This window comes from Hordeum vulgare, chromosome 4H, assembly GCF_904849725.1.
Source record: "Hordeum vulgare subsp. vulgare chromosome 4H, MorexV3_pseudomolecules_assembly, whole genome shotgun sequence".
NCBI lineage: Eukaryota > Viridiplantae > Streptophyta > Magnoliopsida > Poales > Poaceae > Hordeum > Hordeum vulgare.
Window position 1 is genome coordinate 352,285,626 of NC_058521.1, and position 25,645 is coordinate 352,311,270.

Below are 25,645 nucleotides of genomic sequence, written 5' to 3' on the forward strand. Positions count from 1 at the left end.
CTTCGATGTCGACTGGCTTCTGGTCTTCATCGAGTGAGATCCAGTCGTCGAGTGTATGATCGTCCTCCGAATGGTTTCCTACCGAGTGGACAAGAGATTGTCTTCATCCAGTCGATAGGTCTCTTGTGGTTTTCAAACTAATAATGAGGTACCCTTTGGTAGGACTTATATATCAGGTCTATGACCCTATCCTAGGGCTATAACCCCGTCAAACAGTACAAATAAAAAAAATTCAAAAACATTTCCAAAAATTCCAATTTTTTTTTTGATGAACTTTGACAAAAGTCCCAAGTGCTTGCAAATATTCATCATGAAATACCATTCGAGTAAGGCGTGACAAAAAATACAAAAATTATGCTATGGAAATGCTAGTTTCGAAAGCATTTTGAAACACAGGTTTTTTTTTGTCACGCCTTACACAAATGTGATCTTATGATGAAAATTTGTAGGCACTTAGAACATTTGTCAAAGTTCATCACAAAAGAAATTCATAATTTTTTGAAACGTTTTTATTATTATTTCACTGTTCATGCGGGTGCATTTGAACTCAGCTCAAAAGGGGTACTTTCTGGAGAAATGAGCCTTCAAGCGAGAAAATAACACCAAAGCACTTTGTAAACCTTGCCAAACGCCCACATGTTGAGTGAATGAATGGCGTCGAACACAGCTATCAGATCTTAATTAATTATCTGCCAGCAGGTAAGGTAGAAAGCAATGTTTAAACCATCCAGGGTCCAGGAGCTTTTTTCCTTTGGCATTTCCTCTTCAGTATTTCTTGACGCAAAACAGTAAGAAGTTACCAAGAGCAAAAGATAAACAAAACAGTCATTACTCAACACAGCAAATAAAGAACAAGAATAAAATATGGATTCCTTCCTAACACATATTAAGAGGGGCAAGCAAGAAATTACGATTTTTACTGCTCCCTCCGTCCCATAATACAAGAGCGTTTTTCACGTAAAGAGTTCAAATTCACAGCATCCCATTGAATTTTGTAGCATCAATGTACCAAGCTGGGAATTTTCATAAAGCAGCTATACAATAAAAGCTATACTATACTAAACCCAGTCATGTTGCCATTTGCGAAATAACACTTAGCAGTAGTTGATACAAAAATGACTAGCACGGCATGGATAACTTGTCATTCTGAGGTTAAACTGTGGTCAGCATATATGCAAAACTAGTGCACATAGAGGAACGAAATACCAAAACTTCTCTGAATTTGCTATGTAGGGAAGTACATGGACTGGACATACAGGCGAGTGCAGAGATAGCTTAAGTTCCCAGTTAGGTATTTGATCCTTTAAATTAGGACAGTACACATTAACTTGGGCCTTAAGACAATTAGACATATCATTTTTCAATTCATTACTCCCTCCGTTCATTACGGAGTATAAGTCTTTCGAGACGTTTTACAAATGGACTACGTACGGATGTATGTAGACATACTTTAGAGTGTAGATTCATTTATTTTACTCCGTATGTAGACATACTTTAGAGTGTAGATTCATTTATTTTACTCCGTATGTAGACACCTAGTGAAATCTCTTAAAAGACTTATATTTAGAAATGGAGGGAGTACTTAGTTTCGATTATCAGGCCTCTATATAAGAATCAAATAGGACCCTCTATGAGAAATTAATTTAGTAGAAATAAACCAATGTACTCCGAGTCTCCTTCATTAGTTCACCTGTGCCCTTGAGTCTCAGCTCAGCTGCCATCAAGGCAGTATCACGCCTTTCGTGGTTAAGGGTATGCATCCTATAACAGCGCATAACTGAATTCATGACAAAAAGTAGTTTCAAAATACTGAAAGAATGCCAAATGACATGAGCAGGAATTTACATTTCTCACTTCCTTCAAAAGGTTTGGCACAAATGTACCTGTTCTACTTTTAAGGTAGATTCAGTTCTTGTAATTTGAAAAATAATAAAACACCATTGTACCTAATTTTAGTAAAATTTGACTCTAACCATCTAACAAAAAAAGAACTCTGTCACATACTTCTAACATTAAGCATATGAAAAACAAACAGTATGATTACCAAGGACTATGACGTCTAGCAACAAAATTAACAAGATAATGAAAATCTACTATAGCTATTGATCCTGATTCTCTTGATACCAGAACCATTTTGCAACATCATTGTCAAAGATAAAACTGTCGGAAATAACAATTAAGGAGGAATAATTTGGCCTTGTCCTCTACATATGCCATCATACACAATCTTATATTTTTCTTAATCAACAGTGAAATAGAGCGAGTAGTGGTTGTATATCCTGGCTGGCCATGTCCACATCATTGTTGCATACAAGACATTACCTTGTGAAACATTATCGTGCATCAACTTCTATAATTGCTTAGAAAAAGAACTCCTTGCTCTTGAACTTGATATTCCAGGAATTATCAACTATCAAGTGGAATCTGTGCAGTAAGGAAGGCAAACAGCCTACATGAAACACCTTTGATTAAGCAACAATAAACAAGGGAAAAATAGATGTTATATAAGGGTTAATATGGAAATACCACAATATCAGCTAGGAAAAGAAACTAAGGACAGGAAAAAAAAGTTTTCATGTAAACTATATTTCACTTAAAGCTGTAAATTAGAAGCAAAGAAGACAGCTAACAGTCATTCCTCATCACATTCCTACATATGGAAGTCGTAGTTCTCTTGACAACAATTAAAATTATCTGCTCAAGTGAAATACAGAAAGGACGAGACATGGGTTGATTTAGTTTATTGTTAAGATTTGAATATTCAGAAATCAAAATAGACAGAAAATAGAAGGGGTTATTACAGGGCCAAAGCAGAATGCACACCTGGGGATGGAGATGCAGAGAATGGTGACGTAAGGGCCACAAAGATTGTGTTCAGAGAGCTCTATGGCCATCTTGAAGTGCACATTGCAGTTCCTGAAGAAGGTGCTACGGCGCTGTTCGATAGATCTCCACCATCACAGGCATTTGGATTATTACAGGGCCAAAGAAGAATGCTAGCCATCAACGCCAATCACTGCTGTCACCACCTCTTAGAGCTGTTACTCACAACCGTTGCGGTTGCACATTGCTATTAATCCAGGGATTTACTGGAATGGTCGAAGGCCAAGTAATAATCTTAATATGAACCTCAGAAGTCAAGTTCCTGGTCATTAGGATTCTAAATTTCTACGCAAGTCATTTGTGTAGCCTTTTGGACAACACACATAAAAACATTTCTCAAAGACATCAATCCAGGGGAAAAGCAAATGAACATTTGTACGATTTGCAAGGCATCCAAATGCCACTAGCTGCTCACCAAAATATGCTCCAACTTTTGGGGACAAGGTAGATTGCCTGTGCATAACTTATCAACAAGTATAGCAGAAGCCAAACTGCCTAATTCATATCCAGCTTTAAACATTGTATTCAGAATCAGCAGTGCATCATCCATTCGCTCGGATTTGCTCAGCGACTCCAGCAAATAATTTAACGTCTGTTCCTGAGGTTTCAGATTGTTCTTCAACATGCTAGCCAACCATGCCATACCATCATCAGCCCGCCCGACCTTACAGAACCCGTTGATGACACTATCGTTGCTACGTTCCAACGGTTCCAAGCCCTTAGCCTGCATCAAGGTAAGTAATTCAACAGCATGATCGACCTGTCCATCCTCGCATAAGGTGTCAATGAGTGGTGTGAAGGTCTGCACACTTGGCTCCAAACCAGATGACAGTAGCCGCTGATACATCCCTATTGCCTCAGCCAACCTCCCAACCTTGCATAGGCCCTGAATCAACGTGTTATAAGTGATCACATCATGTTGAATCCCTTTTGTATCCATTCCATCAAACACCCCAACTGCTTCGTCCACCCTCCTATGAACACAAAACCCTCTGGCTATAATGTTACAGCTAACTGTGCTCTCCTTGAATCCCATCTCAAGCATTTCTTCATACACCTTGAGAGCCATTCCAAAATCACCAGCTTCACAATAGTAATCAAGAAAAGAGCAATATGCATACTCACTGGGCTGTATACCTTTGTCCACCATCTCATCCCACATCTGCTGCGCATTGGCAATGTGGCCCATTTTACATAAACCGGTGAGCGCTGTGGTGTAAGTGACTACATCTATGGCATAACCACGCAGCTTGATTTCATTGAAGACACGAAGGGCCTCGCCGCCCATCCCATGCGCAAAGAGGCCAGCTATGACCCGTTGGTAGACAAACGTAGCTGGAGGACATCCCGCAGAGAGCATGAGGTGGAGCGTCTCAGACACCTTTGTGAAGTTGCCAATTGCCACAAAGGACGTGATAAGGTCGGCGGCAGCAGCCGATGAGGGAGGGGAGCCACGTCGTGCAGCATCCCGGAGGAGGCGAAGACCGTCAAGCGGGCGGCATTCGGCTGCACAGGCGCGCACGAGGCAGGCGACGGTGTCGGCGTTGCCTGGAAATGCAGGGGAGGAGGAGAAGGTGGAAAAGAGGCGGAAAACGAGGTCGGGGCGCGCGGCCCGGAGAGCGGCACGGGATGCCGCGTTGAGTGCGGGCAGGGAGGGGTGGAGGCCGAGGTGAGAGGCTAGCAGCGCGGCGGCATCGGCGGCGAGATGTGGCTGCAGGCTGAGGAGGAAGGCGTCGACCCCGGGGAGGTGCGGCGAAGGGGCAGGGGCGTCAGCCGGGGCGGGGAGGTGGGAGGCGAGCAAGAGGAGAAAGCGGAGCGAGGGTTCAGGGGAGGGGAGGAGGCGGGAGAGGGTTTGGCGGACGCAGCTCGGCTCCAAGAGCAGCTGGCGTGGGACGAGCGACAGGAGACGGGGCTCGAAGCGCGGGGCGCGGAGCACGGCGACTGCCGCGCGGGAGGCGGCGTCAGAGACGGCGGTCGGTACCGGGGCGAGCTCGGAGGCGGAGGCGGAGCTGGAGCAGATGTGTCTGACGGAGGCGAAGATGCGCGGAAGCGGGGGCATGGTGGTGATCCGCGGCGAGCGGCGGCGGCGTGAGGAGAATGTGATGCTGTCGTCTGTCGTGAGCCGGACCGCACGATGCGACTCGCGATCGCGAGGTTTTGACTTGGATCGGCCCTAGGGCCCATGGGCCTTGAGGCCCGCGCGTGCCTAAATTAAAAGCCATGATCTACTTGTGCTCTCTCTCTCTCCCTCCCTCCTTTCGTAAAGTTGTTATCCAAACCACAGAGAAACCCTAACTAAACGAGGGCGACGAGTCCATGGCCGGGTACCGCAGCCGCAGCCGCAGCCGCAGCCGAAGCCGGAGCTACAGCCCACGCAGGCGGTACAGCCGCAGCCCTCCCCGCTACAGGCACTACGACGACCCGCGTGACCGCTACCGCGCCGGTCCGCCCCGACGCGGTTACGACCGACCGTCGGCGCCCACCGGGCTCCTGGTCCGCAACATTTCCCTCACCGCCAGGTGCCTATCATATCCATGATTCGGTTTGGTTTTATGATTCTATTAAGTCTTGTGTATTACTGTACTTGATTAATTCTATATGCATGCTTGTTTTCAAAGCGTAACTGTGGTACATATGGGATGATGTGTTGTTTGGGTTATTAAGAGTAGATATGCTGATAAAATTTAGCTACAAAACTCACAGTGTTAGTTGCTTTATAATAGATATTTGACTAGAAAGCACGTGTGGATAGCAAAAGTTGCTACATTATACTAGTGCCCAAGAAGCCAAGAGTGCTAGGAAAGAAACATGTACTGATGCGAAGCCAATGACAGATTCTTGTTAGCATGTTCAGTGAATAGAGCTGCACACGAATATATAATGCACATCAGTAACCCTAAGGTATGGTTATAATGAGTTAATGCTAATGATTTTTGGTGTAATGGTTGCTGGGAAAATGTATGGATGTACTTCTGATTTCTTGACATGTTCACAGATATGACCTCAATATTTTACCAACAAATGGTGGCTGTGTTTGTTCCATTTGTATCAACAGTTGGCCGGACCGTTTGTGTCCTCTACAAAAAAAGGCTGTTGGTATTTTTTCTTCTTTTTCATGTTGGATTGTGTTGTGAGTTGTGGCAAAAAAATCAGGGGCCATCAAGCACACATGTATAACGAAAAAACACAGAGGAACAAATTTCAGGCTTTTTAGTCCAATTCAATCTAGATTCCTTTGTGTACAATACACACGGTAACGCTTGTGACTTACTTGTCAAAGTAGAAACAAACAGAAAAGACAGAGAATGCGAAGGAGAATAGTTCACGCGAGGCTTTTGCCTTTCCTTTCCTCCCTTACCACAACCCCTTCCCCCTCCCTCCGTCCCTACTTCACCCTCTCCCACTGCAGTTGTATGTCTAGTGTTGTCATACAACTGGCCATCGTCCCTCACCTAATTACAACTGCATTGTAGCCCTTGTAGGTGCAGACAGCTTGATGGCCCCTGACAAAAAAATAAATGGGTTAGTGTTGGACATGTAACTAGCGGACATCTCTCCTCCTAGTTGCAGTCGCGTTGTGGCCCTTGCGGTCTACTCTCTTCGTCCCATAATATAAGAATGTTTTTCAAGCTTTCTTATATTATGGGACGGAGGGAGTATGTCGCATGGATACTTGGACACGTATCGGGTACGGTGGTACATGGGGATACATCCGATATGCCAATTTTCTAAGAAGTAGGATACGGAGATACATTTGTATATATGTATTATTTATTAAATATATGAAAAAATAAGGAGTTCTTTATAGGAAGCATACCTTCTGTATATATGGAGAGAAGAGATCAGAGAAGTACAGGGAGAAGAGAAAGACATACCTCCTATAGGAGAGACACAGAAGTCTCCTGCCGCCTGCGAGCCGGCGACCAATCAGCAATTGGATTGGAATTCAGAAGGGTGTAACACCCCAGAGGAGAAGGGGTTCGGGATCAGAGTAGGTAGGGGAAAGGGAGCAGGTGAGAACGAGGAATAGAGAGGTGAGGGGATAATTCAGTCACTAATTCCTATCTGCCTATCCAGTAGCTTACAACAGTATAAGTATCTACCCATATGGGCCAAAACGATTACAAGGCCCTTGGCCAAAAGCCCATGGCCAAAGACGGCCCAACCGGGACGGTGCTTCCGCATCCGTTGTCTGCATTGATTCAGTTAACTGAACCTGAATGTACAGCAGGTGTGACATTCGCCCCCTCTTGGGCGGCGGCATCTTCCCAGATGACGGCGTAGGGAAAGCAGCGGTGGAGGGTGTCGTAGTCTTCCCAAGTGGTGCGTCTGCCGGTAATGTGGACCACTGAACTCGGAGTTTATTGATGGCCGTGTTGCCCTTCTTCACGAGGAGGTGCTCCAGGATTGCAGTCGGAGCCAGTGGCATCGTCGTAAGGTTCGGAATCTTGGGAAGCTTGGAGAAGACATGACTGTAGTTGGGGGTGAACGACTTCAATTGGGATACATGGAAGACGGGGTGGATGCGGGCGTCTTGCGGTAGCTCCAGGCGATTAGCGAGAGTGCCGATGCGCTCGGTGATGGCGAAGGGCCCATACGGTTGCAGCTTGAGGACTTGCTCGCCGAAGGCGAACGTGCGCTCGGAGCGGTTCTTGTCTGCTTGGCACTTGAAGCGATCATGGGAGTGGGCGAGGCACGTGTGTAGCAACTCCGTGTGCGCCGCCTAGTTGAGCTCGTCGGAAGACGCGTCCACCGGCAATTTGTCGCTGAGAGTGGGCAGTTCCCCCAAATTGGGCTCCTGGCCGTAGAGAGCCTTCAACGGCGAGCGCTGCAAAGAAGAGTGCTGTGTCGAATTGTACCAGAATTTTGTGGAGGAAAGCCACTTGTGCCATTGCTTTGGACGGTCATGGACGGCACATCGCATGTACATCTTGAGGCATTGATTGACGTGCTCGCTTTGACCGTTGGGTTGAGGGTGGTAAGCTATCGTGTACAACAACTTGGTGCCCACGGAAGTGAGGAGCTCGCGCCACATTGAGCTGGTAAAAAAAATTATCCCTGCTAGAGACGATGTAGTGCGGAAAGCCGTGAAGTTTGATGATGGAATCCCAAAATGCCCTTGCCACCTGCACCGCGATGAACGGGTGATGCAGTGGCACGAAGTGAGCAAATTTAGTGAACCGGTCGCATACGACCATAATGGTGTCGTATCCCTTGGATTTGGGTAGGCTTTCGACGAAATCCATCGTCAGATCTTTCCATGGCTTGGTTGGAATGGGGAGGGGTTGTAGATTGCCTGAAGGGTGGCGCAATTCATGCTTCGACTGCTGACAAATCAGGCACTGTTGGACAAAATCTTCCACTCCTCTCTTGAGGCCTCGCCACACAAACAATTTCTGCATTCACTGATAAGTGGCTGCAACTCCGGAGTCCTCCCCACAGCACTATCGTGCAGCGCGGAGATGATCTTGGTCTGAAGAGCAGTGTTGGCTCCGCTCCAAAGGCGCTCACCCTGACGAATGATGCCTTGGCACAACGCGTGGCCCTGATCATCTGGGCTCCGAAACGCGAGCTGCGGGAGCAGGTCTTGTGTTGAAGCGTCGGACTCGCATGAATTTGCCACTTCATGTAGCCATTGTGGCTGACATTGACAAAACATCAAGCATTAGTCGATGGCCGACCCGCGAAAGCGTGTTTGCCGTGCCACTATCTGCCCCTTTCTTGTATCTGAATGTGAACTGCAGTCCAACGAGCTTCGCCATGGCCTTACGTTGGAGTTCAATTTCTAGTTGCTGCTCGCCCAGTGCACACAAACTCTTGTGGTCAGTGATTATTTCAAAAGGCCCGCACTGTAGGTACTGGCGCCATTTGTTCACTGCCATCATGACTGCCAAGAATTCCTTTTTGTAAGTGGAGAGCTTCTGGTTCTTGAATCCAGGTGCCTTGCTCACTTACCGTCCATCTTGCACCAACACTGCCCCGACACTAGTGTTGCATGCGTTAGTTTCAATCGTGAAGGGTCGGGCAAAATTTGGCAAACCAATCACTCGCGTTTGTGTCATCGCGAGCTTGAGCTTGTCAAATGCTTCCTGAGCTTGGGTGTCCCATTGAAATCCCTTTTTGGTTAGCAATTTAATGAGTGGTTTGGCGAGGATGTCGTAGTTGTTGACGAACTTGCGACCCTACCCTGTAGGGCCAAGGAATCCCCGCAGCTTTGTAGTTGTGGAGGGCACTGGTCAGGCATGCATCACGTTGGTCTTGCGCTCATCAGTAGCAACCCCATTGCCCGAGATCACATGCCCCAAATAATCAATGTTGGGCTGTGCGAACGGGCATTTGGAGGATGTTGTTGGTTCAGCAAACACATCTTTGAACTCGCGGAGAACTTTCTGAATATTAGGAGGTACTGGCACGCGGTGCTCTGTGTCAGATTGCTCGATTGTGACCAAAGCAGCAGTCCAAATGTCATTTGCTACTTCCATCCTGTGTAACTCATTGGCATCCAGTTCGGAAATTGGGGGAAGATCAGTGGTTCGGACCCCCTGAAGCTGAACTGTTTTGCCCTCCGTCTCTAAATGGTTTTCATTTGCCAATGACTGTTCATGTGGCTATGTTGAGACAACCAATCCATCCTCAGCACTCCGTCGTAGGCATTTAGCTGCAACACTCAGAGGTCGGTGTGGAATGTATGTCCAGGCACTTTCCATGCCAGCGATCGAACGTTCTTGTCACAACAAAGGCGCTAGCCATTGGCCACTCGCACAAACACAGGTGGAGCTAACTGTCTGGTGGCAAACGACTCGTTGATAAAGCTATGTGTGCTGCCCGAATCGACCAGTAATAGCATCACTTGATCGCCCACATGAGCATCAGGGGCGGAGCTAGTACTGTGGCATTGGGGTCAATTGATCCCAATGGATTTATGTAAAACCTGTAGTGAAATGATGCTAATCAAAGTGTAATTAGGGTTGAATCCATGTAATATATGAAGATGACCCCATTGACAAATTTAGCTGGCTTCGCCCCTGATGAGCATGTGGCTTTGGTTCGATCATGTAATCACCGCCGCCCGTCTCCACCGTTGCGCTGTCGTCCCCACCACCACTCCGATGATCTCCACCGCCGGCGGGCCGCACCTGCCTGCGCCGGCCTCTTCTGTCGCGTCGCCTCCGGCCATCCTCACCCCGGAGGAGTTGACCAGCGGGATCCGTGACCTGGCTACTGCCGTCCAGGGCATCCGGCTATACATGGCCCCGCCATACGGGCCGCAGCCAGCCGCACCACCAGCAGCCAACGCCGGCCTGTCCTGGCCGACCTGGCAGCAGCCGTTGCTGGCGACAACCGCCGCGCTCGCCTGGCCGCTGCAGCCAACATTGCAGCTGCCTCCGCCACCCTCGTTCGGGCCGTTGCAGCCGACCCTGCAGCAGCTGCCGCGGCCACAAACCACCTCCAGGCCGCGCCCTACCTCTGTGCCGGGGGTGTCGATCCACCAGCTCCGGTTTCCCCCCTTGCCGTCGCCGCTACCGGCCAGGGTGACCGAGTCGTCACAGCCGGTGTACACGACGGCCTCGGCGCCGCTGCACATCTAGTCGCCACCGACGCCGCCCTAGCAGTACGGTGGGCCCTCCAGCTTCGTCGGCCCTGACGGGTACCCGGCGCCGACCCGTGCACTACTCCGCACCGACAAGCCATACCGCCAGGGCGGCTCTACCCACTCGCCGCCGCGCTTTGCCAAACTGAACTTTGCCACCTATGACGGCACAGAGGACCCCCTGAGCTGGCTCAACCAATGTGACCAGTTTTTTCGGGGGCAACGGACGCCAGTGTCGGATCGCACCTGGCTCGCTTCATATCACCTCCGAGGTGCCCCACAGACGTGGTATTACGCTCTCGGGCAGGATGAGGGCGGCATGCCTCCATGGGAGCGTTTCCGCGAGCTCTGCCTCCTACGCTTCGGGCCTCCGATCCAAGGGAGCCGGTTGGCGGAGCTTGGCCGCCTACCCTTCACCTCCACGGTGCAGGACTTCGCCGACCGCTTCCAGGCCCTGGCGTGACAACTAGCCAGCGGGCCAAGCTCTTCGTCGGGGGCCTCCCCGACCACATCCGCGTGGACGTCGAGATGCGCGGACCACATGACATCCAGACGGCCATGTACTATGCCCGCGTGTTCGAGCAGCGGGCGGTGGCTATGCAGCAGGCGTTCCCGGCCCAGGCACCTCCCCACCCCCTCAGCCGTCAATGTCTGCACCCAGCCGGCGACAGGGACGCCCGCCACTGCAGCAACTCGACCGTTCTGTCGGCTAACCCCGGCCGAACAAAACGAGGGTCGTCGCCAGGGGTTATGTTTCAAATGCGATGAGCCCTACGTGCCAGGCCATGTCTGACAACGCCTCTTCTATCTGGAGGCGGATGACTATGTCCCGGAGGATACAACTCCCTTCGAGCTTGCCGAGGCGGCAGCCCCGGCGTCAGCCACCGCTCTCGTGGTCTCCCTGCATGCCCTTGCCGGCATACGAACGGAAACAACGATGCTGTTGCCAGTGACTTTAATGGGGAGCGCCTCTTAGCTCTCCTGGACACGGGCTCTACACACAACATCCTGCCCGCGTCTACCATGCATCGCCTAGCCCTCTAGCCGACGGGCGGCGAGCAGCTCCGAGTTACCGTGGCTAATGGTGACCGTCTCCGCTGCCACGGAATTGCGCAGCAGGTTCCCATCTTCATGGGGGACGAGTCCTTCGCCATCACGTGCGTCGGCGTTGACTTGGGCGGCTACGACTTCATCCTCGGCGTCGACTTCTTGCGGATGCTCGGACCCATCCTTTGGGACTTTGACGCACTGACCATGACTGGGCCGTGTTGCCGTGTTCTCACTGCCACGACGACGAGGGTTAGTTTTCCTATGCCGGTCATGGCGGAGCTACGGGAAGAGCCGCAAGGGCCACGCTTATTCCCTACGCTCGACTTGCGTTCTGGCTTCCATCACGATCACTTGGAGTTTTCGGTGATGCTTTTCGGTCTCTCCAATGCGCCGACGATATTCCAGGCCTTGATGCACGACGTACTTCGGACTAGCTTAACCCTTCGAAGGTACCTTGGGAGCAGGTCAAGGAATTCCGCCAACATTTTCTAGACATCCAGCTCGAGGACGAGCTGTTTGCGCAGGCGGGGAGAAATGTTATGACCAGAGGCCCAGTTAGCCAAACTGGCCCATTTATATTAATGATATTAGGGGCTTAGCCCAAGTTATCTTAGTTATGTTAGAGTCCAAGTTATCTTAGTTATCTTAGAGTCCAAGTTATCGAGATTATATAAACCGATGTAAACAACTCTTTTGGAATCAAGCGATAAGACAATTCTATTGCCCGGCTCCCAGAGGAGCCAGAACCCTAACCCTAGCCACCGCCTCCTCTACTCGCTGCCGCCTCCGTCCTATGCCGAGACGGCGCCGTCGCGCCGGCCGCAGCACCCTCGTCTCCTCTAACCTCCCTCGTATCCTTATAACCTAAGGCAGAGGGCCGGTAGAACCCTAGTTCTACCAGTTTGGTATCACGAGGCTCTGGTTCGATCATGTCATCAGCGCCGCCCGTCTCCGCCATTGCGCTGTTGTCCCCCACCACCACTCCGATGATCTCCACGGCCGGCGGGCCACACCTGCTTGCGCCGGCCTCTTCTGTCGCGCCGCCTCCGGCCGTCCTCACCCCGGAGGAGCTGACCAGTGCGATCCGTGACCTGGCTACCGCCGTCCAAGGCATCCGGCTATACCTGGCCGCGCCCTTCGTGCCGCAGCCAGCCGCACCACCATCAGCCAGTGCCGGCCTGTCCTGGCCGCCCTGGCAGCAGCCGTTGCTGGCGGCAACCGCCGCGCTCGCCTGGCTGCTGCAACCAACACAGCAGCTGCCTCCGCCACCCTCGTCCGGGCCGTTGTAGCCGACCTGCAGCAGCTGCCGCTGCCACAAACCACCTCCAGGTTGCGCCCTACCTCTGCGCCGGGGGTGCCGATCCACGAGCTCCGGTTTCCCCCCTCGCCGTCGCCGCTACCGGCCTGGGTGACTGAGTCGTCACAGCCGGTGTACACGACGGCCTCGGCGCCGCCGCACATCCAGTCGCCACCGGTGCTACCCCCTCGGTACGGCGGGCCCTCCAGCTTCGCCGGCCCCGACAGGTACCCGGCGCCGACCCGTGCACTACTCCGCACCGATGAGCCGTACCGCGAGGGCGGCCCTACCCACTCGCCGCCGCGCTTCGCCAAACTGAACTTCGCCACCTATGACAGCACGGAGGACCCCCTGAGCTGGCTCAACCAATGTGACCAATTTTTTCGGGGGCAACGAATGCCAGTGTCGGATCGTACCTGGCTCGCTTCATATCACCTCCGAGGTGCCGCACAGACGTGGTATTACGCTCTCGAGCAGGACGAGGGCGGCATGCCACCATGGGAGCGTTTCCGCGAGCTCTGCCTACTACGCTTCGGGCCTCGATCCAAGGGAGTCGGTTGGCGGAGCTTGGCCGCCTACCCTTCAACTCCATGGTGCAGGACTTCGCCGACCGCTTCCAGGCCCTGGCGTGACGACTAGCCAGCGGGCCAAGCTCCTTGTTGGGGGCCTCTCCGACCACATCCTCGTGGACGTCGAGATGCGCGGACCACATGACATCCAGACGGCCATGTATTATGCCCGCGCGTTCGACCAGCGGGCGGTGGCTATGCAGCAGGCGTTCCCAGCCCAGGCACCTCGCCCACCCCCTCAGCCGGCTATGTCTGCACCCAGCCGGCGACAGGGACTCCCGCCACAACAGCAACTCGACCGTTCCGTCGGCTAACCCCGGCCGAACAAAACGAGCGTCGTCGCCAGGGGTTATGTTTCAACTGCGATGAGCCCTACGTGCCAGGCCACGTCTGGCCGCGCCTCTTCTATCTGGAGGCGGATGACTCTGTCCCGGAGGATACAGCTCCCTTCGAGCTTGCCGAGGCGGCAGCCCCGGCGTCAGCCACCGCTCTCGTGGTCTCCCTGCATGCCCTTGCTGGCATACGAACGAAAACAACGATGCTGTTGCCAGTGACGGTTAATGGGGAGCGCCTCTTAGCTCTCCTGGACACGGGCTCTACACACAACTTCCTGCCCGCGTCTACCATGCATCGCCTGGCCCTCCAGCCGACGGGCGGCGAGCAGCTCCGAGTTACCGTGGCAAATGGTGACCGTCTCCGCTGTCACGGAATTGCGCAGCAGTTTCCCATCCTCATCGGTGACGAGTCATTCGCCATCACGTGCGTCGGCATCGACTTGGGCGACTGCGACTTCATCCTCGGCGTCTACTTCTTGCGGACGCTCGGACCCATCCTTTTTTATCGCCGGCGCAAAAAAATGGCCCAGGCACGCCTCCAGGAGCCCAAATTTCGTCGGTTGGGCCGAAATTGGCGTCGACGGACCAAGGTTGAACTCTCCGCGCTGGGGGGCGACCGTGGGCGCCGTGGAAAGGAATTTGGCGCGAAAACCAACCGTGATGGGTGTCCAAGGTCTGGCAGCGCAGTGATGGCGAGCCGCCACGCGTCCCGCCCTTCCCCACCACGAGTAAACACCACTCCCGCCCTATCCCCGCTATAAAAGCGAGCCTCGACGCCACTCGCCGCGCACTCCCCATCCCCCATCTCTCTCACCCCAGCGTCGAGAATCTCTTTGAGGCCATGATGGAAAGGTTCCCCGGCGATGAAGCGGTGGCCAACTGCTTTGGCCACCAGTTGTTGCACGAGTGGAGGCGTGCCTGCTTCAGGAGGCGAACTACCTGACGCCGCCCGACATGCGTTTACCGGGCGCATGAAGGCTTAGCACCGGCGGCGTCCCCGTGCCCCTGCCACCCTTTGACGCGGAGCGCCCGAGTGAGATCGTGCGGATTCGAGCGTCCTTGACGGAGATACGCCCTCGACAACCACGCCCTCTGGACAACGTATTTCCAGCGCCGCCACGCCGACTAGCTGGCGTCGACCAACGAAGCCCCTGCGCCGTGGGGGAGCCACAACTCCACGCCATCCTCGAGCACATTGAGGGAGGCAACACTGGAGTACCCAGCGTCATCCTTCTCTCGTCGGAGCGGGAGCTCGTGGCTGCGGAGGCGCATGGAGCTGTCGTCCTCGTCATCCTCTGGTGCGGCGACGCTGCTCGTCGTCGTCAAGCCTGAGCAGCAGGAGACGCCTCTACGCCGGCGCAGCCGCGGCGACAACCTCGTCATAAAGGAGGGCCGCCGCGACCCTTCCCCTCCCCGCGGCCACCTTCGCCTGGTCAAGCCAAAGAAGGAGTCGGCGACGCTCGTGGTCATCAAGCAGGAGCACGTGGAGATGCCGCCGACCTCGACACCGGCCTCGCCTGGTCGCACGACGACTACGTCAGAGAGCAGATGGAGCGTTAGCGCCGTGCTCTCAAGGAAATCGCCGAGTGGCACCGCGGCCGCGACGAGGGCGGCGTCATCGTCCTCTCCGACAACGACGAGGTGGCGACCGCGCTGACCAAGCCTGTCCGCAGCGGCAATCCGGGGCAAGGCTGCAGCTAGGACGGCGGCGTGGAGCACGAGCGATGACGACACGATGACTACACCGTCTTCTACGATGACTACACCGTCTTCTACAACCTCCTCGGCATGAACTAGGCTCGGGGTGGCGACGGCGACGTAGTTTTTTTAGGTTTTTATGTATGTTTTTAAAATTTGTATTCTAATATCATTACTACTGATTTATGAACTGTACAGGTGATCCTATTGTTGCTTATGTGTCTGAGAATGTTGTAGCAGATTCCATCAATACTTTTCAATTAGATATGAACTTTGGATATTTTCATGTGGATGTGACCTTTCCCCGTTGAGATCTTATGGCTTGACGAGCCAGCGTCATTTTTTTTCATTATAACTGCCCCCATTTGCATAAATAGCTAGATGTATTGAAAACAGGAATAGACACAATACTAAGTTCTGTTGTGTATGTGTGTTTCGGATGGCCATCATATCTTGTTTTTCACGTTTTGCTACTGCTCCAGTCAAAGCTTATCAGTAGCCTCTATAATTGTCATTTGTATATACAATGCACTACAGATGTATGGTGATTTCTGTGTTCTTCTGTGTGTGGATGAATTTGCACCTTAGCTAACCAATTATGTTCTGCCGCCTTTGTTTTCTCCATCTTTTGCAGGCTAGAAGACATTCGTGGTCCATTCGAGCAATTTGGCCCTATAAAGGATGTGTACCTTCCGAGAAATTTCCACACAAAGTAATGTTTATGCTTATATTACATTTGAAGATCAGTTCATGTCATACACATAGTCATGATTGATTATTGAACAGCATGAAAGAAGTATATGAATTAAATAAGATGCTGAATGATAATAGTACTGCCATGCAACTGTTATGCTATACAGCTTGATTGATAATCTGTGAATGGCAATCCTAGATTTCATACTGCTGTTATTCATGTGAATGCAAGGGATGGCGCAATCTCAATGGACTTGAGTTTTCAAAAGAAATAGTACTTTTAGCAAGCCCTTTGTGATATCATGTCATAGCATATTGTGATTAACCCTCTATTACATTCATTTGCATAAGCTGACAGTTAATTTGCTGAGTTTGACCAAATTAAGATTATCTAATAATTCTTCTCAATAGTAGTGTTGGTGAGCACTTGTTGCATATTCTCTTGCACTGGCAAATAACTTCTTCTGTATTTAGTCTTCACGAATTGCGCATTTGTCAATGTTATTGGAGTGAGAACAAACTGTTGCCGTAAAATTCATTTTAGCTGTTGATTTTTTGTTGTTGATTAGCAAGTAGTTTATTGATCATTCGTAAAATTGGTTTCTATTTTTCAGGAAGTGTGTTCTGTTGTTGTTAACAAGTAGTTTCTTGATCATTGGTCAAATTGATATATATTTCCAGGGAATTACGTGGTTTTGGATTTGTGAAATTCCGCCACCCTGAGGACGCTGCATATGCCAAGCAAGAAATGAATCATCAAGTTATTTGCGGTCGAGAGATTACAATAGTTTTTGCCGAGGAGAATAGAAAAACCCCACAAGAAATGCGCTTCAGAACAAGATCAAGGTACATACATACTGTTTTTTACTTAGGCATTAGGTAGGGGTAAATATCAAATTTGAAGTAACTAATAAAGGATATAATTTTGCCTCTGCTGATATAATGGTAGGCATATGGATGGAAACTACAGAAGAAGGCAGTCGATGTCAAGATCCCCAAGGCCCCGTTACCCCTGTAAGTATAAAGCAGTTCATTTAATTCATATCTTATAGCCTTTCATCTGATTTTTAAATATTATCTCTTTACTCACAGCTTATTCACCTGAACCTTCTCCAGTTAGACAGAACTCCAGGTTTGATCCTGATGCTCTTCTAAATATAGATATGATTAACATGTTGTTAACTTTGTTAGTTTGATTTATACTGCTTCCGTATGAACACCTGTTGTTCAGTTTTCTCTTTTAGCATATCCTGAGGCACATTTGGCATTTATGATTTGTCAGTTTGTTGTTTTGGCAGAAGAGGTCAATGTGCTTCTTGTTATACTGCTTCCGTATGAACACCTGTTGGTCAATGTGTTTCTTGTTATGATCAACAAAGTTCGTAATATGTGCTGCAGTGGTTACAGTATTAATATTTGTGTAGAGCTAGCTTTGTTTATTATAACAAATATGTTCGCCATCAGCCCAGCTCTTTTGAGACAAGATGGAAGGGAAGTATATATGAAACAAATACAATCTGCTTCACCCTGTCTTGAATTTTGTTGGTTGAACGTTGTTAAACCTTTCATTGTCATTGTAATTATTATAGCCTCTTTAACTTCATATTAAGGCTGCATTTGGCAATTTGCATTGTGGTGGAATATGATAACCCAGCTTTTCAACCAGCTTTTATGTGTGTTTCCGTTTGGCTACCCGACTTGCTCCTGCATTCGTCCCTATTTTTCACAGCGGATCATAAATTAAGTTCAGCACTGAGCTTACTATAACAGCTTATAGAGTTCATCAAAATCTCCTAAACATACCTATCGCATCCCCCCCCCCCCCCCCCCCCCGCGCGCGCGCGCGCATCCTGTCAATGATCTAGAAATGCAATCAGGTAAAATGAATGGTGTTCCGTTCTTTTTAACTTCTTTTGGTTCACTAACCAACAAGTCGTTGTTTCATCATCAAAACGTAAATCAGCTTCGGAAATTCTTGTTTAAAGTGTTCTATCCTTGAAATTTTCATCTTGAATTGATTGCTAAATATCCTAGCTTATATGGTTGGTTATTTCATTTCCATTTTCATTAGCTCGTTAGTCAGGCTAGGAGGAAAGTAACTTCCAAGAGGATTAGTATTAATGATTGTGCATCTTATGTGGATTTTTCTGAATCCATTTTTAGCTTGTAAATCATAGTAAAGATAACAAGAAAATGAGCAAAGGGACTTTCCTTCTCATGCCAAGCCCCACACATCCTTGATTAAACTGTAACAATAGCAACATGGTTTTTGTTGAGTGTTTCGTGATTGTTGATTAATTTGTATTATCTATTTTCTGTTCTTGAAGTAAGGCTATTAAGTTGTGCTCTGAAATATGTTGCCTTGGTTTTGTATATTATCCAGTCGTCAAAGAATGTAGAGTCTAAAAGCCCAAAAGATAATCATGATGTTTGGCGAATAAAGACCAAAGTGACAGTATTATGACCTCCAGAGTTGGAGCATGAGAAAGCCATACAGTTAAAGATAAAGTGGTACTAGCACTCAAGAGTGTAAAGATAATCTTGGCTAAGAAACCTGAGGAAAACAGTTATTTTTCAAGTGAGCTGATGCTGTTGAGCCAGCAGTGGCAACACCTTAGTGCATTGCACGTTATATTTTGGGATCAAAGTGGGTAACCAATTTTGTGATGGAGAAGGTAACATTGATATCTCACTTTTCAATTCAGTTGGCTTGGCAATAGGCATGACCAGCCAATGGTGATGTTGCCATGCTGCATTACCTGCTGTAGATAAGTTTGTAGTTCTCTAATTTAGTTTGCTCATGATGATACTTTCTTGTTCTTGTACTTGTCAGTTACCATATGTATTTTGATATGTTGCTCCTTGCATCCTGTCAATATGTTTGGTACTAAGGTCAAATCTTTGATTGTTTGCAGGGACAGAGATAACTATTCTCCTAGGGGTTCATACTCTCCACCTACTCGGGACAAGAGGCAGCACATATCTGATTGTCGATCACCTAGCCTAGATGGACATGAGCGTAGGATATCACCATCCAATAATGGACATGGTCCACCAGTTGACAGGAGGAGCCCAACCAGTAGGTTCATTCCGTTGATGTTGCTCGTATTAATTCTCTTCTACTGTAATTAACTAGTTATATGTTGATGTGTCGTTTCCTCCATATGCAGGCTGAGATGAATTTCAGTTATACAATCCTTGACTGGGAAGTGGGTCCAGCGAACAATGCCTTCGTTCCTACTATGTTTTCCACAGTTAGATCGGTGGTTTTGTTAGTGAACAGACTTTTGTGATCAAAAGCCAGTTGTTGAGTGTTGACACGTTTTATCAGCACTGTTTGTGATATATTGTGGGATCTGTTAAAGTCTATGTTCAACTGGTTCTAGGCTTCTATGCTTGCTATATTATGGTTCTGCTTGCAAGAGCATATTCTCTAGGTTGGAGTTAACCACGTTTGTTTCTTTCAAATCTAAGAGCATCTCTAGCAGATCTCGCAAATGGCCAGCCCGCAAAAGTAGTTTGAGGGCTCTTGCAAAGAAAATATTGAAAATTACAGGACGGTGAGCCCTCTAGTGGAACAGTTTTCGTAAACCTGTCTTGCAAATATCGGATTTGGTGAAATTTATCATTAATGCTTTGCCAATTGTTGGATTTGATTTGATCCTTGCCGACAACGGAGTCAAGAGAGATGCTTTCCCTTGCTTTCATTTAACACACATCCTTCCTCTCTGTATAGTTGTCGGTCCTCCCCATCCTAGTGTCATAGTCGGCCTCCTTGATCTCTTACACTTCATCATCATCTTCATTTTTGTCATTCACCTCGGCGTTGACCTTGATATATGAAGCCTTGAAATCACCAAGGAGGCACTCAAATTCACAGTGCTCTTGGCCAACAACTTCGTATGTGTAGGGACACATTTTGGCATTTTGGCTACAAAAAGCAACGATGAAAGCTGAATTCACAGTGCTCTTGGCCAACAACTTCGTATATGTGTAGGACACATTTTGGCTACTGAAAACAATGATGAAAGTTGAAGCAAGAATTCTGAAAGGCCCAAACATAGATGACCGGAGCAAAGCAATTTTTTTTACTTCCCGGATGTTTCACCGAACATCGTAGCCGGCGGTTTCGTTGTCAATGTGGATATCGGGGTCGGCCGAAGGTAGAGGAGGAGCCCGACCCCCCGACACAATCCCCTTCTTCTTCGGGGGATTGCCCCTTGCATTGACGGGGTTAGTCGAGGATGTCTTCTTCCTCTTGGCCAGGACGCGTGGAACCGGAGCGGTGACGGGAGGAGTTCGTGTCGCGCCGGTTGCGACAGTGCCTTGCACGAGATGGCTCCCTTGCCTCTTTCTCTTGATGGTGGAAGCGACTGCGGGAGGAATTGGAGCGGCAGTCGGAGGAGTTGGAGCCGTGGGAGGCCTGGGCGGATGGACATGCGACGACGGCACATATTATGGCACGCCCATGGGCGGCGGGTACTCCTCTGGCGGAATGTCGATGCCGTAAGGCCGGAAAACGAGGTCAGTGGCCGGATAAGCGGCGGCAGGGATGGAGGCGGGAAGTGAAGCCGCCGAAAGTTGATTCGCAACAACCGAAAGTGGATCCTTCAAAATCGGGCGAATTCTTACACATTTGTAGGAAATGGGCTTGTGGATGTGGGATTTCATAAAAAATAAATCAGGAACCGTGTGAGTTGAAGGATCTGTTCAGGACAAGCATACGGGATGGATTTCGCAAACCGACGATTATTATAGTGGGCGGTCCGATTTGTGGGGTGTGGAAGAGATGCTCTAAGGGCCTCTTTGAATGAAAGATTTTTGTTGGATTTTGAAGAATTGAAATCGCTCTAAAAATTTCCTATGTCGGTCATTTGATTTGTAGGACTGAATCCTAGATTTCTTTACATGTCGGATGCCTCCGGTGTCACTTCGTTGTTGTCGGCGTAGTCCAACATTGGTGCTTGACATGCTCGAGCTGATGTCTATGGGGCGTTCACATAACCTCAACCCCAATGGCTCTGGCCTCGAGTACTTGGTTAAGATAATCTATAGAAAATCTCACAAAGGACCATAAGAAACAATATACATGTTCCTCTAAAATGAATCTACGGCACCATGAGGTAACAGGAACAAATCCTCTAAGCCTGTACCGTAAACTTTTTCTCTTTTCTCTCCTTACGCGGCGATGCTCCGGCATGCCGCATGCTCCGACGATGCTCCACTCCGTCGCCGGGGGCGCTTCGGCCTGTCGGTGACGCTCCGGCGAAGTCTCGGTGATGCTCCGACGATGCTCCACTCCGTCGCCGGCGACGCTTCGGCCTGTCGGTGACGCTCCGGCGAAGTCTCGGTGATGCTCCGACGACGCTCAGGTGATGCCCCGGCCAGCCGCGTGCTCTGATGATGCTTTGACCGATTGTCGACGAGCTTCTCCGTCTGCTTGCTACCCCTACGCGGTGTCGCGAGGCTCGTGCTCCGACGTTGACCGACTTTACAGGATCCTTTGAAAACAACTAAAATGCTCCACATATGAGGGATGGGAGCATGAATACAGGGAGCCTGTAATTCTTTTACAGGATATGCTCTTTTACAAGATCTATACGGAACGATTTTTCGCTTGTACCATAAATACAAAGGTTTGATCGCTTTTACGAAATGTGCTACATATGCTCTAAACCCTCGTGGATGAGTGCGGCCCTGTTGTGCTCCTGTTGCACGTCTGAATTTCTGCAAAGTAGAAGTGAAGAGTTTGTGGATGTCCCCCTGCAAACCTGAAGTAAAGGGTTTGTGGATGTCGGTATACATGTAGTTTGAGACCGATGTTGTTGATGTACCACCTAATCCATTGATCAGACCTTGTTGAACCTTTGCCGCTCCTTCTCGATGTAAACCCCGACTAGACTACCCCTCCCTTTTACTCTAGGTCTGACCGTCGCCGAGGTAACTTGTTACATTCGCCCACGCACATTGTTGTACATGGCAGACACCATGCCCATCACATGTTTGGCCAAATGCCGTAGCCAAATTTATTGATGTTTTTGTTGTTTACTTAGATGCAAACCCAATGTATTTGGCCGCGAAGTACTTCTATGACAAGTTCATTGATACGTCTTCATTAGATGAGGACGAATATGATGATTAAGCATCAATGATACATGCAGTTATTGAAGACGCCCGACATGCGGAGGAGCATGTTCTCAATTTCAAGGGATTGGTCGAGGGGCATTGAGTGTTGAGTCAAAATGTGGCCCATGAGAAAATGATATTGATGGACGAATACTTTGTCCATGATGCACTATTTGAGTCCTATTTCCATCCTTGATTCTGGATGAGTCGAACTGTGCTCGGTCACTTCTACAATGGTGTCTCGGCCTAGGATGGCTACTTCATATTGACGAACGATGTCGTGGGAAACATTGAATTATCTAGTTACCAGAAGTGCACAACTGCATTGAGGACGTTTGCCTATGGTAGGACGTAAGTATGGCTTTTTGAAAGATTTAACCCTGTAGGGGTGCTCCAACTCATCCATCACAAATTAACCACAAGCTATGGTGAAAAACCTCAACCTCGAGATAGCCCAAAGTGCCCTCTGAATCCTGGTGCACAAGATATTCAATCAAAGGTAAAACAAATCCAACAAGACCTCCCGTGTGTGGGCGATCCCGATAGGAGCCACACGTATCTCGTTCTCTGGACACGACTGGATGAGCGCAGCGTACAATGACCAAATTAAACACCTGAGTTGCCCAGTCGTGGACCCGCAAACGACTCTGATTTGGACCAACACTCATGAGGAGCACTGGCCCGACTTGTTGACTAATTATCCATGGGTGCGGCAGGTCCCTATGCAAGTTTTATTATGTTGGCGAATGGTAAAACCAATGTTGGTCCTTGCTGGAAGTGTTTGATACAAAAAATAATTATCAAGGGGCCCCATAACAACCCCGAATATGTTAGGAGAGCTCAATAGGGAACATAACACCGGTAATCAAAAACTAAGGCGGCAAGAGTGAAACAAAACATCAAGCAAAAGGACGAGCCTTCCACCCTTTACCAGTTGTATAGATGCATTTAAACCAATAATGAGGCTAGCCAACTTTCTCCGAGGAGGCTCCCCCCGATTGGCGCATTCCTAGACATTCAATCTGCACTTCTGCCTTTTCTAGACCGTTGGATCTTCGCTCCTGGTAAAATCGTTTTCGCCTCATAGTTAATTTCCTCTCCGGTGACGCGTGGGATCATCTCGCAGTTGCATTGGCTCGATCAGCCGAGCCCACGTGCAAAAGGTTTTCTCAGCCCACTCCGCTCGCACCGCGCATGAGAAGTGCGCCCTCTGGTTGGCCACCCCATTGCTGGAAAACCCTATCCCATTCTGAAAGCACCACTTCTCCCTAAATTGGTTTTGGTAATTAATAACAATACATGTGTCATTGAACTAATGATTCCATCTATTACATTTCAGAAAAGTTGAAAGATGCATTGGCTAAGGACTGCAGGAGACCCCCTAGGCACAAGGAACATCTATTGGCAACAAGCTTGAAGACTCTACATTTTATATTTTGTGAGAAATCAGATTTGAGTCCATAGGAAAGCCAATACTATTAAAAGGGAATGAGGTGACTATGATGATTTGGTTGCTCAAGTGCTTAGAGATGGCCACAAAAAATACTCATAAAATTCTTCCACAAATATTCTATCAAAATCCACAAAGTCCAAATTTCGGTGCCACCAACTTTTTCCATTCGCGCCTACCGAGTTTTCCACCACACAAATCCCGGAGTTTAGTGATGGTCGTGCTTCCCTTCTTCACCAGGAGGCGCTCCAGGATTGCAGTCGGAGCCAGTGGCGTCGCCGTGAGATCCGGAATCTATGGAAGCTTGGAGAAGACCGTACTATAGTTGGGGTGAACGACTTCAATTGGGATACATGGAAGACGGGGTGGATGCGGGCGTCTTGCGGTAGCTCCAGGCGATAAGCGAGGGTGCCGATGCTCTCGGTGATGACGAACGGCCCATACAGTTGCAGCTTGAGGAGGACTTGCTCGCCGAAGGCGAACGTGCGCTCGGAGCGGTTCTTGTCTGCTTGGCACTTGAAGCGGTCATGGGCACGCGAGGCACATGCGTAGCAACTCCATGTGCGCCACCTAGTCGAGCTCGTCGGAAGACGCGTTCACCGGCAATTTGACGCTTGGGAGGAAGTGTTGTTGGTTCAACAAACACATCTTTGAACTCGCCAAGAACTTTTTGAATATTAGAAGGTACTGGAACGCGGTGCTGTGTGTCAGATTGCTCGATTGTGACCAAAGCAGCAGTCGAAATGTCATTTGCTACTTCCATCCTGTGTAACACATATGCATCCACTTCGGAAATTGGGGGAAGATCAGTGGTTCAGACCCCCTGAAGCTGAAATGTTTTGCCCTCCGTCTCTAAATGGGTTTCATTTGCCAATGACTGTTCATGTGGCTATGTTGAGACAACCAATCCTTTCCCAACACTCCATTGTAGGCACTTAGCTACAACACTCGTAGGCATTGCCAGCGATTGAACTTTCTTGTCACAACAAAGGTGCTAACCATTGGCCACTCGCACAAACACACGTGGGAGAGTTTCAATTAGAGGTAACAGTCTGGTGGCAAACGACTCGCTGATAAACTATGCGTGCTGCCCGAATCGACCAGTAATAACATCACTTGATCGCCCACATGAGCATGCATACGGATGGTCGACGATGCTTCATCACTGGACACGACATTTTGAGAGATAGAACAACACTTTGGTTCTTTCGCTGCAGGAGTATCCAACCGTTGCAGCGTGTGGATGGTGTCATCAGACAAAATTTCTCCATAGTCACCCACTTCTATCATCAAAATCTGTCTTAGTGCTTGCACTCATGTCCCCTAGAGTATTTGTTGTTGCATCGAAAAAACAACCCATTTGCCTGGGAAACTCGTGTAGCTGCCGCTCGCTGGTGTAGTAGTCATCATTTCCCTAACGAGAAGGAAAAGCTGGACGCAGTGGAGTTGCAGCAACCGGTGACGAAGGAGGTTTGCCCACTGGGGTGATGCGGTGACGAGGTAGGCGTAGTAGTCATCATTTCCCTAACGAGAAGGAAAAGCTGGACACGGTGGAGTTGCAGCAACCGGTGACGAAGGAGGTCTGCCCACCGGGGTGATGCGGTGATGAGGTAGGCGTTGTTTCTCAAGCTCTTCTTCCTAAATCCTAGTGAAAACTGCTGCTCGCGTGATGCTAGTGGGCGCCTGCAGATGAACACCTAGCCTAAGCTCATCCATGAGCTTGAGAAAAAATTGGGAGATGAAAAACTTTGTGCTCAACGAGGGATCCAACAATAACAAGGGATCTAAAATTCGTGTCGATACTCCTGGACTGTGCTTGTCTGTCGTAACTAAACCAAATTGTGCATCTGCGTCTCGAATTCCTCATGCCCAAATTCCTCCTTCACGACAGCTCAGAATGTTGGCCAAGTGAGACCTGGGTGAGACTTTCGATACGTCCGCAATCACATGGCT

The 25,645-nt window shown here is 49.3% G+C and overlaps 2 protein-coding genes across 5 annotated transcripts; one reads left to right on the forward strand and one right to left on the reverse strand.

Moving 5' to 3' along the window:
* Nucleotides 1–845: 845 nt before the first annotated feature.
* LOC123448601 (pentatricopeptide repeat-containing protein At5g18950-like) lies at nucleotides 846–5,030 on the reverse strand. 3 transcript variants are annotated; one of them, XM_045125551.1, is made up of 3 exons: nucleotides 2,824–5,030; nucleotides 2,323–2,449; nucleotides 846–1,777 (listed from the first exon to the last, which is right to left on the reverse strand). In XM_045125551.1, the coding sequence occupies exon 1, from the start codon at nucleotides 4,940–4,942 to the stop codon at nucleotides 3,287–3,289; it is 1,656 nt and encodes a 551-aa protein (XP_044981486.1). In that variant the 5' UTR covers nucleotides 4,943–5,030; the 3' UTR covers nucleotides 846–1,777; nucleotides 2,323–2,449; nucleotides 2,824–3,286. The 3 variants fall into 3 exon arrangements, with proteins under 3 accessions (XP_044981486.1, XP_044981487.1, XP_044981485.1); XM_045125552.1 differs by lacking the exon at nucleotides 846–1,777 and having other exon boundaries at nucleotides 2,081–2,424; XM_045125550.1 differs by lacking the exon at nucleotides 846–1,777 and having other exon boundaries at nucleotides 2,081–2,449.
* A 96-nt stretch (nucleotides 5,031–5,126) lies between these two features.
* Nucleotides 5,127–19,507, forward strand: LOC123448603 (serine/arginine-rich SC35-like splicing factor SCL28). Of its 2 annotated transcripts, none has more exons than XR_006631854.1 (7): nucleotides 5,127–5,402; nucleotides 16,058–16,135; nucleotides 16,798–16,962; nucleotides 17,066–17,130; nucleotides 17,209–17,248; nucleotides 18,500–18,791; nucleotides 19,032–19,124. XR_006631854.1 is itself a non-coding variant. In XM_045125553.1 (7 exons), the coding sequence occupies exons 1-7, from the start codon at nucleotides 5,200–5,202 to the stop codon at nucleotides 19,289–19,291; spliced, it is 720 nt and encodes a 239-aa protein (XP_044981488.1). In that variant the 5' UTR covers nucleotides 5,134–5,199; the 3' UTR covers nucleotides 19,292–19,507. The 2 variants fall into 2 exon arrangements, 1 of the variants encoding a protein (XP_044981488.1); XM_045125553.1 differs by lacking the exon at nucleotides 18,500–18,791 and adding an exon at nucleotides 19,287–19,507 and having other exon boundaries at nucleotides 5,134–5,402; nucleotides 19,032–19,195.
* The last annotated feature ends 6,138 nt before the right edge of the window (nucleotides 19,508–25,645 follow it).